Genomic DNA, 17,468 nt, shown 5'->3' with positions numbered 1-17,468 from the left:
AGTGTGGACCTTCCTTGTCTTTTGTAGTTAAAAACTGTTGAACTCCAAATGCAGACAGCTGTAAACACAAGAGATTCTGCAGATGCTGGAAATCCAGAGTAACACACACACAAGATGCTGGGGGATCTCAGCAGCTCAGGCAGCATCTATGGAGAGTAATAAAGAGACGACGTTTCGGGCCGAGACCAAAAGACCAGTGCCTGGCCAGTTAAGGGTTAACCCTTTTAGGTAATGAAATGGACCCTCCAACGTAAAGAGAGAAGCAGGTTTTGATCTCTTGACTCAAGTGTGCGGTGTAAGGGAGTAGGTGGCATTCCAGTCATGAGCGGCTAAATATACCTTACATTTGGCATTAAGTTTGATGTGTGGTTCTTATTTCTCAGAGGAGAGGAAGTTAGAAACATTTTCTTGGAAAGGTTAGCAGCTTTGTCAGCTGACCTTCTGTGGGAGAGAGTTCCTGATCAGAGAGTCAGGAGCTGGCACGTTGCAAATCCGCCTGATCTATAAGATCATAAGACGGAGGAGTAGGATTAAACCATTCGGCCCGTCAAGTCTGCTCCGCCATTCCCGCAGTAGTATCCCGCTTGGTTGAGTTAGATGTGTAGGGAGATCACTTCCACCCTTCTTCATCAAGAGGCTCTGCCTTACAGTCTTCCAGAGTGTGGCATTGCATCCCCGGATGATCTTCATGGGACTGAGGGGTACTTTCCACATCTGAGACAGGCAGCATGCCCCCTTGCAGGATGCCCATGAGCCAGTAATGGTATCTCTTGGCTTTCACCCTGTCGAGCCAGTGGACACAAGATCCCCAGCCCCAGCTCCACCTCCGAGTCTGTCCTCAGCCATGCGAGCAGCAGGAGGGCCCCTCGGATACCCTGTGGTCTTGATCTCATCACTCCCACGCCACAGTGGATCTGAGGTCAAGTCCAGCTCCGAGGGCCACGTTGCCAGACCCTTCACTGTGAAAACTCCATGGCTACCACTGACCAACAGCACGGAACCACGTCAGATCAGATCATGGCCACGTATCTCGTGTCGAGTGGCACCCAGGGCCTTCCCACTGCCTACGGTGCACGTTGGTGGGGTGTGATGGGACTCTGGGCGAGCAGAGTGCCAACATTAATGCAACTTAGCACACCATTGCTGGACAAAGGAGTCCACTTGACCAGTGCCCTAACTACTCACCCCAAACACCTTCTCCCTCCCGCACGGCACTCCATGGCTGCAGTGAGCATCGTCTGCGCCGCACACCGGCCCCTCCCAGAAAGACCGGCGTGGCAGGTGCAGGGGACACCATCACCCACAGATTCCCCTCCCCACCGTGACGGGGAAATCTGTTGCTGTTCCTTCACCGTCACTGGGTCTAAAGCTCCCAAATGCACTCTGGGTCCATCTTCACCAGATGATGGGCAGTTGTTCAGGGCAACAGCTCATACTAATGCCCCACCTTTTCAGGGCACTTAAGTGTGAGCAGAATACATTTGTTACTGGTGTAAAATTTACTATTTATTAGGTTTATTTTTATGTCCTGAGATACAGAGAAAAACTTCTGTTTGCGTGCCATCCAGACAGATTATTCTGTACATAAGTATACTGAGGTGGCACAAAACTGATATAAGGACAGAATCAGGCCATTTGGCCCGTCGAGTCTACTCCGCCATTTCATCATGGCTGATCCATTTTCCTCTCAGTCCTAATCCCCTGCCTTCTCCCCATATCCTTTCATTCCCCGACTAATCAAGAATCTATCTACATCCGCTTTAAACATACCCAATATCAGCCTCCACAGCCGCCTCTGGCTAAAGAAATTCCTCCTCATCTCCGTTCTAAATGGACCTCCCTCTATTCTGAGGCTGCGCCCTCTGGTCTTAGATTCCCCCACCACAGGGAACATCCTCTCCACGTCCACTCTACCTTGGCCTTTTTCAACATTCGATAGGTTTCAATGAGCTCCTCCCGCCTCCCCCCCCCCCCCCATGCTTCTAAATTCCAACAAATACAGACCCAGGGCCATCAAATGCCTTCATACATTAACATTCCTGGAATCGTTCTCATGAACTTCCTCTGGAACCTCTCCTATGTCAGCACATCCTTTTTTAGATAAGGGGCCCAGATCCTGTTCACAGTGCTCCAAGTGAGGCCTCACCAGTGCCTTATAACATTGTATCCTTGTTTTTTATATTCTCGTCTTCTCGAAATGAATGCTAACATTGCAGTTGCCTTCCTCACCGCCGACTCAACCTGCAAATTAACCGATAGGGAATCCTGCACCAGGACTCCTTTGTGCCTCCAATTTTTGGATTTTCTTTCCATTTAGGAAATAGTCTATGCTTTTATTAAAAACAATAACAGAATGCGGAATGAAGTGTTACAGTTGCAGAGAAAGTCCCGTACAGGTAGACGGTAAAGTGCAAGGCCATAACGAGATAGTTTGGGAGATCAGAGGTCCATCATTATTGTGTGAGAGATCCATTCAGTAGTCAGATAACAACGGGATAGAACTACCCTTGGGACTAGTGGTGGTAGGTGCTTTCAGGCTTTTGTATCTTATAAATTATTATTATGGTCATGAAAAGCTTATTTTGCATATCGTTTCTACAGATCTGATCATTACACAGTGAATGGAGTTAGAGTAAAGAAATAACAATGCAGAATAAAGTATAAAAATTACCAAAAAACGTGCAACATGGGTAAACAGAGTGCAAGATCATAACAAGATAGATTGTGAGGTTAAGAGTCCATCTTATTGTACAAGAGATCCATTCAAGAGTCTGATTACATTGGGTTAGAATCTGACCCTGAGCCTGATGGTATGTGTCTTCAGACTTTTTTTTCAACAGCCCAGTGGGTGGGGGGCTGGGGAAGAGAAACATCAGGGGTGGGTGAACTCTTTGCTTATGCTTGCTTCTTTACCGAGGCAGTAGTGTCACGTACCCCGTGACGGGTTAAAGATCCAGCAGAGATGGAAAACACTTTGGACTCCAGTATTGCTATTAACTAATGGAATTTACTAGTAACTATGCAATACAGTAATGTAAATGCAGATAAATCAAACAGGTCAGCAATGGTTATATATAAGTAAGTGTGGAAATATGTGAAAACCAAGCTTCTTCAAGTCTAGGGGTAAACAGATAGTCTTACGATGATGAGTAAAGTTCAGTTCAGTTCATGGTATTGAGTTGAGTAGTGATGGAGAGAGAGAGAGAGAGGGAGAGATTTGAGTCTTCATGTGAGCTGACGCTGTCGATCTTCCCATTGTCCTCCAAAATCCTTTTGAAGTCACCGACTGTGACCTCAACAAAGGTGACCATTCTTCTGTGGTGGAATTATCAACCCAGGCGAGGGTTGGACACACAAATAACTCCCCACCGGTCACGCCCTTTTCACAATGCGAGAGCCACTGATCGATCCGCCTGATCGATCCTCCAAAACCCACCTTTTCCGTGGGCACAACAAAGCTTATTCAGTGTCCAAAACCATGTGTCTGCAGGTCTATCATCTGACCTTCTATTTATCTCACCGCGCTGAATACTAGCTGTCCATCAAACAGCTCAACCCCTCTCTCTCTTTAAGAATTTCCAAGCAGGCAGCATCCTTGTAGAAAGTATAAACATGCTATGAGCAGTCTTCGCCTTGCTCTCTCTTTTTAACAAGGTGTTTGTGTTGGGCACCTCTCTCTCTCTCTTTTCAAAAGCACAGTTCATAGGGGTATACATGAGGAAATCTGCAGATGCTGGAATTTCAAGCACCACACATCAAAGTTGCTGGTGAACGCAGCAGGCAGGCAGCATCTCTAGGAAGAGGTACAGGTGACGTTTCGGGCCGAGACCCAGGGTCTCGGCCCAAAACATCGACTGTACCTCTTCATAGGGGTAATTCAGGACCCCGTCACAGTAGGAAGTGTAGACAGAGTCCATGCAGGATCTGGTCTTGCGTGAGTGATCAGCGCATATGAATGGTGAGCAAGATGAAGCCTGTGAGATGGTTAAGTTTGGAGTTTAACTAGAATTATTTATTGATGGAGATTTGCTAGGCCTCTGACTGTTACAATCTTCCCAGGTGTTGGTTGTGGGATCCCAGGACAACCAGGAGCGCCGGGAGCACCAGGAGTACCTGGAGAGACAGGTATGGCCAGGTGTATTGATCTGCCCTATGGGCACCACTAAACCTTGTGTTCTGTGGACACCTTACTTCAAAACAACTGTCCCATTCCAGGTGAAAAGGGTCAGCAAGGATTGCCAGGAATATCCAGGCGAGGATTTCCAGGGCGGAAAGGATACATCGGAGCCCCAGGACCAGGAATTCCAGGCCCAGAAGGTAATCCATAAGGGAAGTTTTTCCGCCATAAGGAAGACCCTTCACCGCCCGCCCCCCCCCCCCATGACTGTGGAGATGGCGTGCAAGTCAGAGTCTGGTCAGTGGAGGGGCAGACACGGTCATCTGTGGTGTAGCACAAGGCTGCCAATGATTCCAGCACAACCTTAGTGGACTGAATGGCCCCCCTCTGTCCTATAGTGAGGTGGTGGTTCACCCTTCTCTGACCGCTGATCAGTGTGAACATGATGGTCATTTCCCCTCTCTGGTTCTGGCACCTATCCCAAAGGGTAGCCATGCCTCTGACCGCAGTTTTCCCCGTCCCAATGTGCCACATGCCCCTGTCTCCCCCTCTCCCTCCACCCCCAGGTCAGCCCCAGCTGTCTGATATCCCTTCCGGAGACCATCCCTGCGTGCTCACACGAGAACCAATGGTCAGCTTCTCTCTCCCTCTTGCAGGATTCGTCGGGCCGCGAGGCAAGAAGGGGGAGCCCGGCGTGGCGGGCCTGCCAGGGCGAGAAGGGCCGAAGGGTCGGCCTGGAGGTCAGGGTCAACCTGGGCTGAAGGGCTGGCATGGGGACGTGATCGGAGCAGAGCCTGGGTTTCCAGGAGAGCCCGGACCCCAGGGGCAGCCCGGAGTGAAGGGAATTCCTGGAGATGAAGGCAAGATCGGATTCCCAGGTAAGGAGTGGGCTCATCCCACAGCTGTGGGACCCTAACACCGGTTCCAGAGAAGGGTAGGGGAAGTGGCAATTGGAGAGGCTTCCTGTAAGCACAGAAGGTTTAGGGGAGCTAATCGGAAACACAAGATGCTGGAAATCCAGAGTAACACACGTAAAGTGGTGGATGAACTCAGCTCACAAGGAAGCATGTACGGAAAGGAATAGTGCTTCAGGCTGAGACCCATCGTCAGTCCTGATGAAAGATCTCGGCTCGAAACATTGACTCTGTATTCAGTGTTTTCAACAGTGTTCAGCATTTTAGTGAAACCATCAAAGAGTTCATCAGCCATCTTCTCAAGCCTGCCCCGCTATTCAGTAAGTTCATGCTTGAGTTGCTCTCCAAATCCCCAGATCCCCTGTTCTCCTCGATGCTCAGAAAACCACTGGCCTCAGCCCTGTCCAAAACTTCACCAGCCTCTAATGAAGACATTTCTTCTCACCCCAGTGCTCCCTTTATCTTGAAACTATGATCTCTCTATGGAGAGGAAAAGGCATCTTAGTACGTACCCTGTCAATTCCACTCAGATTCTGCTATGATTCAAAATACTCTGTTAGCAGATTATTTTAATATAAAAATAGACTGTTGTGCACCAATAAACCTGTGTTCTCTTAATGTTAAATTTAAAGACAGAGATGATTGAAATTGGCCCCGAAAGCAAAGATGGCTTTCAGTAACACACATCAAAATTGCTGGTAAACACAGCAGGCCAGGCAGCATCTCTAGGAGGAGGTATAGTCGACTTTTCAGGCCGAGACCCTTCGTCAGGACAAAGGGTCTCAGCCTGAAATGTCGACTGTACCTCCTCCTAGAGATGCTGCCTGGCCTGCTGCGTTTACCAGCAATTTTGATGTGTGTTGCTTGAATTTCCAGCATCTGCAGAATTCCTGTTGACAGCTTTCAGTAATTGGTTAAGATTTGAGCAGCACTGATGTCTTCCCTGAATAGTGTTGGGAGATGCTGGATGTCAACTCTGCTTCTGCATCACTGAACATTGTAGGAAATCATAGACAGAATATATAAAGATTGCAAATAGAATGTGGTCTTCTTTGTCTGTCAGATGAATAACATGACACTAAAAGTTGTTTGCAAAACACAGCAATTCTCCATCTACATGGGATTGTCAAACCTGGTAGTTCTAGCTGAGATGTGATAATGCATCATGGGAATAACCTAAATATTTGAACTCTCTCCCCAAAAAGGACAAGATTAAAAAGGAATTTAAATCTAAAAGAGCAGCTCATAGCAGCTTGGTGAGTTTACTCTGAACCGTAATAAAGTGCTAAGAAATGGTACGGTGTGATGGCTTTCATTAGCTGGGGAACTAAGTTCAAGAGCCGCTTGGTAACGTTGCAGCTCCATAAAAACTGGTTAGACCACACTTGGAATATTGTGCTCAATTGTGGTCGCCTCTTTACAGAAGACATGTAGAGGCTTTAGAGAAGGTGCAGAGGAGATTTACCGGGATGCTGCCTGGATTAGAGAGCATGTCTTATGAGGATATCTTTAGTAAGCTAGGGCTTTTCTCTTTAGAGTGAAGGAGGATGAGAGGTGACTTGATAGAAGTGTATAAGATGATAAGAGGCATAGACAGAGTGGATAGCCAGAGGCTTTTACCAAGGGTGGAAATGTCTAACAGCAGGGGACATAATTTTAAGCTGATAGGAGATGTCAGAGGTAAGTTCTTTACACAGAGTGTGGCATGCACTGCTCGGGCTGGTGGTAGTGCTAGATATATTAGGGGCACATGGATGATAGAAAAGCCGAGGGTCATGGAGGAAGGAAGGGTTAGATTGAGTAGATTAAATCATTGTGGGCTGAGGGGCCTGTACTGTGCTGTGGTGTTCTATGTTCTATCTTTCAGAGCAGGATGGCTTCAAGCGGGATGGTTACATTTATTCTTTTTAAGTTTATTTCGAGTGTGTCCTCCCTCCGAGTACCCTGTAGAGAAATCAGAATCAGATTAATTATCAATGGCATATGTTGTGAAATTTGTTAACTTTATGGCAGCAGTGCAATGAAATACATGATAAACAAATGTCGAGGAAAGAACTGAATTACAGTAAGTATAGATATGTCTATTAAATAGCTAAGTTAAAATAAGTTGTGCAAAAAAAAAAACAGAAACAAAAAAATATTGAGGTAGTGCTCCTGGATCCATTTAGGAATCAGATGGCAGAGGGGAAGAAGCTGTTCCTGAATCGCTGAGTGTGTGTTATCAAGCTTCTGTCCCTCCTTCCCAATGGTAACAGCGGGAAGAGATCGTGTCCTGGGTGGTGGGGATTTTTAAAGATGGACACTGCCTTCCTAAGGCATCACAACTTGAAGATGTCTTGGATACTACGGAGGCTGGTACCCATGGTAGAGCTGACTAATTTTACAAGTTTCTGCAACTTATTTTGATCTTGTGTAGTAGCCCCCCACCCCCCAATACCAGAGGGTGATGCAGCCAGTCAGAATGCTCTCCACAGTACATATGTAGAGATTTTTGAGTGTTTTAGTTGACAAGCCAAAATCTCCTCAAAGTCCTAATGAAACGTAGCCACTGTCTTGCCTTCTTTATAGCTGCATCAGTATGTTGTATCTGGGTTAAGTTCTCAGAGATATTGACACCCGGGAACTTGAAATTGCTCACTTTCTCAACATTTGATACGTCTGTGAGGATTGGTGGTGTTCCCTCGTCTTACCCTTCCTGAAGTCCACAATCGGGTCTTTGATCTTGCTAACTTTGAGTGCAAGGTTGTTGTTGCGACTCTACTCAACTGGTATATTTCGCTCCTAAAGTGTACCTAATTTAGGCAAATGGGTTTAATGTAGATAGACACCATGGTCAGCATGCACAAGATGGGCCGAAGGGCTGTGTCTGTGCTTTCTGTATCTGTGATATTACAGTAGATCGTGTCAAGGGGGCCAATTAGTGTGCAGGGGATCTGTAAACGGGACGAACCCATCCTTTGACTGTAGTTATGTGGGAGCTGGTATTTTAAAGGCCACGGATCGGCAGTACAAGGTCAAGTAGTGTGATGGGCTGAAGGTGGCAGGAATGATGGTTCAGAGTTGGGACTTCGCTGGAAGGAAGTCTTTTCATGAGAATATGCCAGAGTTACTTTCCAATAAATGTTTTACCCAACCTGCCTCATTTCCTGGCATCTCTGAAGCTTTTATTTTCTTCATCAAAGTCAAAGTTAAATTATAATTTATTATCAAAGTTTGTCTCGTATGTTACCATATACTTCCCTCAGATCCCCTTACTTGCAGGCATTTCATCAAAGCTAAAGTCAAATTTATCATCAAAGGATGTAAATGTCACCGTGTAATGTCTGGAGATTAACTTTTTCAGGCATCTCCAGGAAAATAAAGAAATGCGATATAATTTATGCAAATTATGCATAAGTAAAGACTGACAAACAGCCAGTGTGCGAAAGTAGATAAAGTAAGTGGGTGGGAAAAATAAAGGGCTGGAGAGGAGAGTGGACCGTGGGAGAAAGGGAAGAAGGAGAGGCACCAGGGGGAAGTGATGGGCAGGTAAGGAGAAGAGAAGAGGTGATCCAGAGTGGGGAATGAAAGAAGAGGGAAAGACAGGGGGAAAATTACTGGGAGTTAGAGAAATCAATGTTCATGCTATCCGGTTGGAGGCTACCCAGGTGAAATATGAAGTGTTGCTCCTCTAACCTGAGAGTGGCTTCACTGTGGCAGTAGAGGAGGCCATGGACTGATAGGTCAGTGTGGTGAAGGCCCGTCACTGATTACGGACGGCACATGGCACACTCGGTAAAACACTCATCCCCAGCAGTAATAGTGACTGGGTCTGAAACAGAGCTGCTGCATGGAGCTGTCTCATATAGAGGCGGCAGCAACCTGCACAGGTGTGCCGATGGTGGAGGATACCATCTTTAGTTGGGTCAAGGGTTATGTTACCTAATTACTCATCTTGTGGTAACGTTTTGGGGTTTATTTAAGTTATTTAATCGGGAAATGGTGAATCCTATAATGAGGTATATGTGTTTATTGTGAGAACTGGCAGTAGAGTTTCAGATTGTGTGAAATGGAAGATAATTGAGTTAATTAGCTTTTGGTTGGTCTAGGGGGAGGGGCTTAGCAGTTATAAACCTTGGGTTACCAAGGCTTTGGGTTTAATAAGTTAGGGGAGTTTACAGTGGAGATGCTGGCAGTGTTGGTTGCGTTGCAATGGGTGCAGAAAGCCAGACAAGTCAAAGCATTGATATGTTCAGATTCATCCTCAGTTCTAGCCAATTTAAGGTCTTTTCACACAAACAGTTGGCAAGATGTACTTTATGAAGTCCTTCAGTTAGTTGCAAGAATTGCAAATCAGGGAGGTCAGGTAAAATTTCTATGGGTTCCAGCACATGTAGGCGTGAAGGGGAATGAGAGGGTGGATGAGTTGGCAAAGAGGGCGTTAAAGAAAGAAAATGTGGACATGCACATTAGTATCAGTAAAGCAGAGGTTAAGTGTGTAATCTGGGAAAAGTCAACCAAATGTGGCAAGAAAGATGGGACAGGGAGGGGAAAGGGAGGCATTTATATCAAATACAAAAGAGTGTTGCAGGTACTAGGGTAGGTAGTGGATACAGAAGAGAGGAAATTGTGTGGACTAGGTTAGGGCTGGGGCATTGTGCATTAAACAAAACATTGAAAATGATAGGGAAACACCAGACAGGATTGTGTGAGGAATGTCAGGAAGAGGAGTCAGTAGAACATGTAGTTTTGTGTTGCAGGAAGTATGGGATACAGAGAGAGATGATGAGAATTAAACTAAGGGAATTGGGAGTGCAGGAGTTCACATTAAAAGGGTTGCTGGGCATGGGTGAGAGAGCACAGGTCCGGGTATTTTTAGCTTTCTTAAGGGGTACAGGGGTTTTTTATAGGATATGACGGATAAACAGGAATAGGGTGCTAGGATGGCCAAAGATGGGCGGATAGAGTATAGGTTAGGGTGTGTGTGTGAGATTGGGTGAAGGGATTTAGAATGTATGTCTAGTGCACATTCTGGAGCAGAGGGTGGCGGTAATGCACCATTAAGCTGGATGCCAACCGCCGTAAAACAAGACACAGACAGACAAGCTTTGGGATTTTTTTTTGTGTTTAGTCTGAAGGTGGCTGTTAACCTGACAGGTGACAATTGCAAGCTGTATGTGTATATATATGTAGTATTTTTTTTCATTTTTTTATTGTTTTGATGTGGACGTCCAAGTTTTTGTTTTCCCCCACTACTTTTGTAAATAAAAGCACCTCAATCTATTTTTGTGACTCAAGCCATCTTGTTATTTTTCTTAGACAGTTGACCCACAGTTTTTGTGACAGTCAGAATGGGGATGGAATTAAAATAGTTGGCCACGGGGAAATCCTGCTGTTTGCAGAAGGAGCGAAAAGACTCAACAAAGCAGACGCCCAGTCTACATCGGTTCTCATCAGTGCGGAGAAGTCTGGATAGGAAGCACTGGATACAGTAGATACCTACAACAGGTTTGCAGGTGAAGTGTTGTCTCGCTTGGAAGGACAGATTAAGGCTCTGAATGGAGTTGAGGGAGGGGGTGAATGAGCAGGTGGAGTACTTCTGCTTGCAGGGATATATGCCATGAGGAAGATTAGTGGGGAGGGATGAATGATCAATGGAATCACAGAGAGCACGGTCCCTGCAGAAAGCTGGGGGGCATGCGGAGAGTTGGTAAAGATGTGTTTCAGGATCCAATTGAAGATGGCAGTAGTTGTGGAGAAAGATGTGCTGGATCGTCAAGGCTCATGCCTAGGTGCTCATGTCTACGTGTGAACAAGAGGAACTCTTTCCCTGTGGCGGATAGATGGGGTGAGGGCAGATGTCTGGGAAATGGAGGAGATATGGATGAGGGCATCATCACTGGCTGAGCAAGAAGGAGGACATCTCTAATGTTCTGGAAAGAAAAGTCTCATCCTGGGAACAGATGAAGCAGGGATGAAAGAATTGAGACAAGGGAATGGCATTTTCACAGGAGGCAGGGTGGTAAGAGGTACAGTCAAGATAACTGTGGCAGCTGGTAGGTCAATAAAAGATATCAGTAGACAGCATGTCTCCAGAGATGGAAAGAGAGGTCGAGAAAGGGGAGAGAGGTGTCAGAAGTGGAGAAAAGGCAGGGTAGAAATTGGAGGAAAGTTGTTGAAACTGACGATCTCTGCATGATTGCGTGAAGCAGTACCAATGCAGTTGTCAATGTAGCGCAGAAAGAATTGGGGGGCTTTACCAGGAAGGCTTGGAACATGACCTGTTCCACGTAGCCAAGGAAAAGGCAGACATAGCTGGGGACCTTGCGGGTGCCCGTGAGATTGGAGAAAGTGGAAGGGAGCCAAAAGGCTGATCACTTCAAGGGCAGATGCACGTGTGACTGACTAGTGTAGGGCAGACTGGCTAGTGTGGAATAGACAATAGGTGCAGGAGTAGGCCATTTGGCCCTTTGAGCCAGCACCACCATTCACAGTGATCATGGCTGATCATCCACAATCAGTACCCAGTTCCTGCTTTCTCCCCATATCCTTTGACTCCTCTATCATTAAGAGCTCTATCTAACTCTTTCTTGAAAGCATCCAGAGAATTGGCCTCCACTGCCTTCCGAGGCAGAGCATTCCACAGATCTACAACCCTCTGGGTGAAAAAGTTTTTCCTCAGCTCCGTTCTAAATGGTCTACCCCTTATTCTCAAATTGTGGCCTCTGATTCTGGACTCCCCCAACATCGGGAACATGTTTCCTGCCTCTAGCGTGTCCAATCCCTTAATAATCTTATATGTTTCAATCAGATCCCCTCTCATCCTTCTAAATTCCAGTGTATACAAGCCCAGTTGCTCCAATCTTTCAACGCATGACAGTCCCGCCATCCAGGAAATTAACCTCGTGAACCTCCGCTATATGGACTGAACAGTGTGGGACAGACTAACCCACTGCTCCAATGTTCACAGAATGAGCTTTCTCAAAGTCAGACAAAGTTTATTATCATCTGTATGTTGTTGGTGTTGTTCCTTTTCCTGCCTTGTGGTGCTTCAGACGGCATTTTTTGCCGTTTCCTTAGCATTTGTCTGTTTTTATGAGGCAAAGTTGCTAGCTTAATGCTCAGCCAGCACAAATGGAAAGTGTGCAAGGCGCCGACTGGATTTGAACCCTGGACCACTCGCCTCAAAATCCGTTGCTGATACCACTACACCACCAGCGGGCTAAGGTGCAATGGAAAAACTTACTTGTACATAACTTATAAACAATTTTTTTTCAGGAAAGAACACAGAAAAAAAAACAAAATCCATTGATGCGCAAAGTGTCCTACACTGGGATAATATTGTGCCAGTTAGTTGAAGAGCCAAATGGTTGAAGAGAAGTAGCTGTTCCTGACCCTCGTGGTGTGGTACTTCAGGCTTCGGTATCTCCTTCCCGATGGTAGCTGTGAGAAGACTGCATGGCCCGGATGCTGGGGATCTCTGTTAGTGGATGTTGCCTTCCTGGGGCAGCGTCTCCAGTTGATGCAACTGATGCTGGGAGGAATGTGCCCATGATGTCCAGTCTCTCGGCAACTTCTCGCCTTGCTGCATGTTGAAGTTGCCATGCCAGATCATGATGTAACCATTTTGTTTATCTTCCTCAGGAACGGATGGAGGGCAGGGAGCACCGGGTCCCAAAGGGGAGCAAGGGCAGCCTGGAGCACCCGGACCTGCAGGATTCCCCGGAGAAAAGGGGCCTCCTGGTACCATTGGACAGCCAGGACAGCCAGGGTTACAGGGAGTGCCAGGGCTACCTGGATTCATGGGTGAGTCCTCAGCCCGCACTGGGAGGTTCAACCAGAACCTGGTCCCTGCCATGGGCACCCCCTCACTCCCACCACCCCATCACACCACCTCACAACCCCTCCCTTCCCCCCCCCCCCCCCGCCCCCTCAGCCCATTTCTGACCAGTTTTCTGCCCGCAGGTCAACAGGGTCAGAAAGGAAGCCGTGGAGATCTAGGTCCCCCTGGTCCATCTGGGATGAAAGGACTACCTGGTGTTCCTGGTGAGATAGGTCCCCCCGGAGACCAAGGCTTTCCCGGGCCGAGTGCTCCATATGGTGTAGATGGGCTGCCAGGACTCGATGGGCTGAAGGGTGAGTGTGTGTGTGGTATGGCTGGTAGCATGTGACTGCGGTGGAGAGGGTACATATGACGTTCCCCAAACTGTCGTCCGTGACGGACACTGAGAGGGTTGTGTGGAACGAGCTGCCAGTGTAACTGGTGCATGCGAGCTCGCTTTCAACATTGAAGAGAAGTTTGGATAGGTACATGGATGGTAGGGGTATGGAGGGATATGGTCCCAGAGCAGGTCAATGGGAGCAGGCAGTTTAAGTGGTTCAGCATGGACTAGATGGGCTGAAGGGCCTGTTTCTGTGCTGTACTTTTCTATGACTCTCTGACACAACAGGTGGGTGTGTACGGTAGGCTGCTTTGTCCTATGACAGGCTGGGTTTGTTTCCCTCAGTGGGTCTGGGTGATTGGCGATAAAGATGATGGTCAAATCAGGCGGAATCTGAGGAATGCTTTTCCCCGAGGGTGGTTGGATCGGGACACACCGCCCGATGGGGTAGTAGCACCAGAGATTCTCACCATGTGTTTAGAACCCCCCCGGGTGAGCACCTGAATGGTCAGGGCGAGACTGTGTGGAAGGAAGGGAGACGGGTGGTGACCATGTCCCCTGTGGGGTTGCCATGCACTGCAGCCCCAATGTCCTTTGTCCCTGGCTACTTGCTGCTCCATCTCTTCTGACTCACCCTGTCCGTTCATCCCTTCAGGTGCGAAAGGTTCACCGGGAATCATGGGCTTTCCTGGTGCCAGTGGCTTCAGAGGTCAACCTGGAAGCAGGGGCGGGAAGGGCGAAGGTGGATTTCCTGGAAACAAAGGAATTGCAGGATTCCGAGGACTGAAAGGACTGAAAGGTGAGTTACTGACCCATAAGCTGCCCCACACCACTGCCTATCAGTGACCCCACAGCACCCTGTGAACCATCTCCCTACGTCATTGGATGGTCCAGGCAGCAGCCGTGGGTGTCGTAGCAGTGCAGGTCGATTGGGAAAATCAGGTTGGAAATGGATCCCAGGAGAATGAGCTTTTTAGTGCAGTTTGTCGTTGAGCCTACTAGGGGATCAACTGTATTGGATTGGGTGTTATGCAATGAACCAAAGGTGATTAGGGAGCTGAAGGTAAAAAAAACTTTTAGGAGGCAGTGATCACAATATGATTGAGTTCAACATGAAATTTGGTAGGGAGAAAGTAAAGCATTTCAGTGGAGTAAAGGAAATTACAGTGGTATGAAAGAGGAGTTGGCCAAGGTAAATTGGAAGGAGATGCTGGCAGGGATCACAGCAGAGCAGCAATGGTGTGAGTTTCTAGGAAAAATGAGGAAGGTGCAGGACAGATGTATTCCAAAAATAAAAGAAATAGTCAAATGGCAAAATAGCACAACTGGGGCTGACAACGGAAGTCAAAGCTAATGTAAAAGCAAAAGAGAGGGCATACATCAAAGTAAAAATTAGTGGGAAGACAGAGGATTGGAAAGCTTTTAAAACCCCACAGAGAACACCCAAATCATGAGGAAGGAAAAGATGAAATACGACTACAAGCCAGCAAACATTATCGAAGTGGATAGTGAAAGCTTTTTCAAGTGGTGTATGTAAAAAATAGGAGAGGTGAAAGTGGTTATAGGATCACTAGAAAATGAGGCTGGAGAAATAATAATGGGGGCCAAGAAGATGGCAGATGAACTAAAGTATTTTGCATCAGTCTTCACTGTGGAAGACACTTGCAATACGTCAGATGTTGAAGGGTGTGAGGGAAGAGAAGTGAGTGCAGTTACTATTACAAGGGAGAAGGTGCTCAAAAAGCTGAAAGACCTAAGGGTACATAAGTCACCTAGATGAACTACACTCTCGGGTTCTGAAAGAGGTAGCAGTAGAGATTGTGGAGGCATTAGTAATGATCTTTCAAAAATCGTTGGACTCGGCATGGAAAGGACTAGAAAATTGCAAATATCACTCTACTCTTTAAGAAAGGAGGAAGGTAGCAGAAAGGAAATTATAGACCAGTTAGCCTGACCTCAGTGGTTGTGAAGATGTTGAAGTAAATTGTTAAGGAAGAGGTTATGGAGTACTTGGTGACACAGGACAAGATAGAACAAAATCATATTGGTTTCCTTAAAGGAAAATCTTGCCTGACAAACCTGTTGGAATTCTTTGAGGAGATTGCACGTAGGATAGATAAACGGGATGCAGAGAATGTTCTATATTTGGACTTTCAGAAGGCCTTTGACAAGGTGCCACACATGAGGCTGCTTACCAAGTTAAGAGCCCATGGTATTATAGGAAAGTTACTGGCATGGTTAGAGCATTGGCTGATAAGTAGGAGGCATTGAATGGGAATAAAAGGATCCTTTTCTGGTTGGCTACCAATGACTAGTGGTGTTCCACAAGGGTCAGCATTGGGACCGCTTTCTTTTATGCTGTATATCAGTGATTTAGATGATAGAATAGATTGCTTCGTTGCGAAGTTTGCAGGTGATACAAAGATTATTGGAAGGGCAGGTAGGCTGAAGGACTTAAACCAATTAGGAGAATGGGCAAGAGAGTGGCAAATCAATGTTGAAAAATGTATGGTTATGCACTTTGGTAGTAGAAATAACTATGCAGACTATTTTCTAATCAGGGAGAAAACCCAAAAATCTGAGATACAAAAGGACTTAGGAGTCCTTGTGCAGAACTTGCAATTAGAGTTGGTAGCGAGGAAGGAAAATGCAGGAAGTCTGGAATACAAGAGAAGGGATGTGATGCTGTGGCTTTATAAGGCACTGGTGAGGCCTCACCTTGAGTATTGTGAACATTTTTGGGCTCCTTATCTATGAAAAGATGTGACGGTTCAAAGGAGGTCCATGAGGATGATTTCAGTAATGGAAGGGTTGTCATATGAGGAATGTTTGATGGCTCTGGGTCTATACTTGCTGGAATTTAGAAGGATGAGGGGGGGATCTCATTGAAACCTTTTGAATGTTGAAAGGCCTAGATAGAGTAGATTTGGAAAGGATGTTTCCCGTGGTGGGGGAGTCTAGGACGAGAGGCCACAGCCTCAGGATAGAAGGGCGTCTATTTAGAACAGACACAGAGGATGGTGGAATCAGATGGTGGTGAATTAATGGAATTTATTATCACAGGCAGCTGTAGAGGCCAGGCCATTGGGTGTATTTAAGGCAGAGCTTGATCAATTCCTGGTTGGATATGGCATCAAAGGTTATGGGGAGAAGGTGGTGAGTGGGGCTGAGGGGGGAGAAAAAGATCAGCCATGATTGAATGACGGGGCAGACTCGACGGGCCAAATGGCCTAACTCTGCTTCTCTGTCCTATCGTCTCATGGTCTCATTGGTGTGTCCAGCAGCACCAGGGAGTGTCCACAAGGAGCTGACTGAACTAAGTTTGCAAACCTACAGCACACAATGGTGCTCATCAGAGGGGTGTGTAAGCCCACCTCCCTCACTACTCTGTTGTGTCCGGGAGTCCAGGTCCACACAATGGGCTTGAGTCTCTGAATCCACCAGCAAACCCTCAGTGCTCAACCACCCCATCACTCATCACGCTGCTCCATTTACTGCCCACGTTTGTCTAGACGGCAGTACAGCATCTCCTAATCATGACTTCCGTTACGAGGTCAGGGACTGCAGGAGCAGGGGTCCACCATCACCTGCAGATTCCCCTCAAGGTGCACACTGAACTGTTCCTTCACTGTCACTGGGTCTAAATCCTGGAAACCCCTCCTCCCACCTCCCCCCCACCTTCACAATACCACTTCTCCGGAAGGGCTGCCGCAGACAGTAGCTCAGCCCATCTCCTCGAGGGCAATTAGGGATGGAAAATAAGAGCAAAATAATAATTTCTATCGATGCACCATCAAGAGTATCCTATCTGGCCTGGTCCATAATCACAAAAAATTGCAGGATTGGTCACAGCAGAGCACATCGGCCTCCCCCACGGACTTCATCTATGCTTCTCCCCACCTCAGTAACGCAGCCTGCAAAATCAAAGATCCCTCCCATCCCAGACGTTCTCTCTTCTCCCCTCTCCCGTCGGGCAGAAGGTGCAAAAGCCTGAGAGCACGTCCCACCAGGCTGAAGGACGGTTCCCATGCTGCCGATACGAGCTTATTGAAGAGTTCAATAGTACAGTGGGATGGGTGGTTGACCACACCACCTAATTCACTATGACCTTGCATGTTATTGTCTACCTGCACTGCACTCTCTCCGTAGCAGATGATCCTTGTTAGTGTTTTACCCTGTACTGCTGAAATGTGCTCTATTGTGAGGTGATCTGTAAGAAAAGCACATAAAGCAAAGTTTTCACTGTACACGTGATGGTAATAAACTGGCTACTAGTTTGAACTTTTACGTACCTGT

General features: G+C 47.0%; 1 protein-coding gene across 4 annotated transcripts in view; it reads left to right on the top strand.

The window, feature by feature from the left end:
• Positions 1–17,468, top strand: part of LOC134346743 (collagen alpha-6(IV) chain-like) — a 182,010-nt gene that overhangs the window by 129,117 nt on the left and 35,425 nt on the right. For all 4 annotated transcript variants that reach the window (XM_063048336.1, XM_063048335.1, XM_063048337.1 and 1 more), the window contains exons 27-32: positions 4,060–4,125; positions 4,216–4,317; positions 4,774–4,995; positions 12,655–12,816; positions 12,976–13,146; positions 13,828–13,971. In XM_063048336.1, coding sequence (XP_062904406.1) covers positions 4,060–4,125; positions 4,216–4,317; positions 4,774–4,995; positions 12,655–12,816; positions 12,976–13,146; positions 13,828–13,971 — 867 coding nt within the window. The remainder of the gene's footprint in view (positions 1–4,059; positions 4,126–4,215; positions 4,318–4,773; positions 4,996–12,654; positions 12,817–12,975; positions 13,147–13,827; positions 13,972–17,468) is intronic.

This window comes from Mobula hypostoma, chromosome 5 (assembly GCF_963921235.1).
Source record: "Mobula hypostoma chromosome 5, sMobHyp1.1, whole genome shotgun sequence".
Taxonomy (NCBI): domain Eukaryota; kingdom Metazoa; phylum Chordata; class Chondrichthyes; order Myliobatiformes; family Myliobatidae; genus Mobula; species Mobula hypostoma.
Note: the sequence above shows the minus strand (reverse complement) of the source record. Positions and strands in the feature narration are given on the sequence as shown.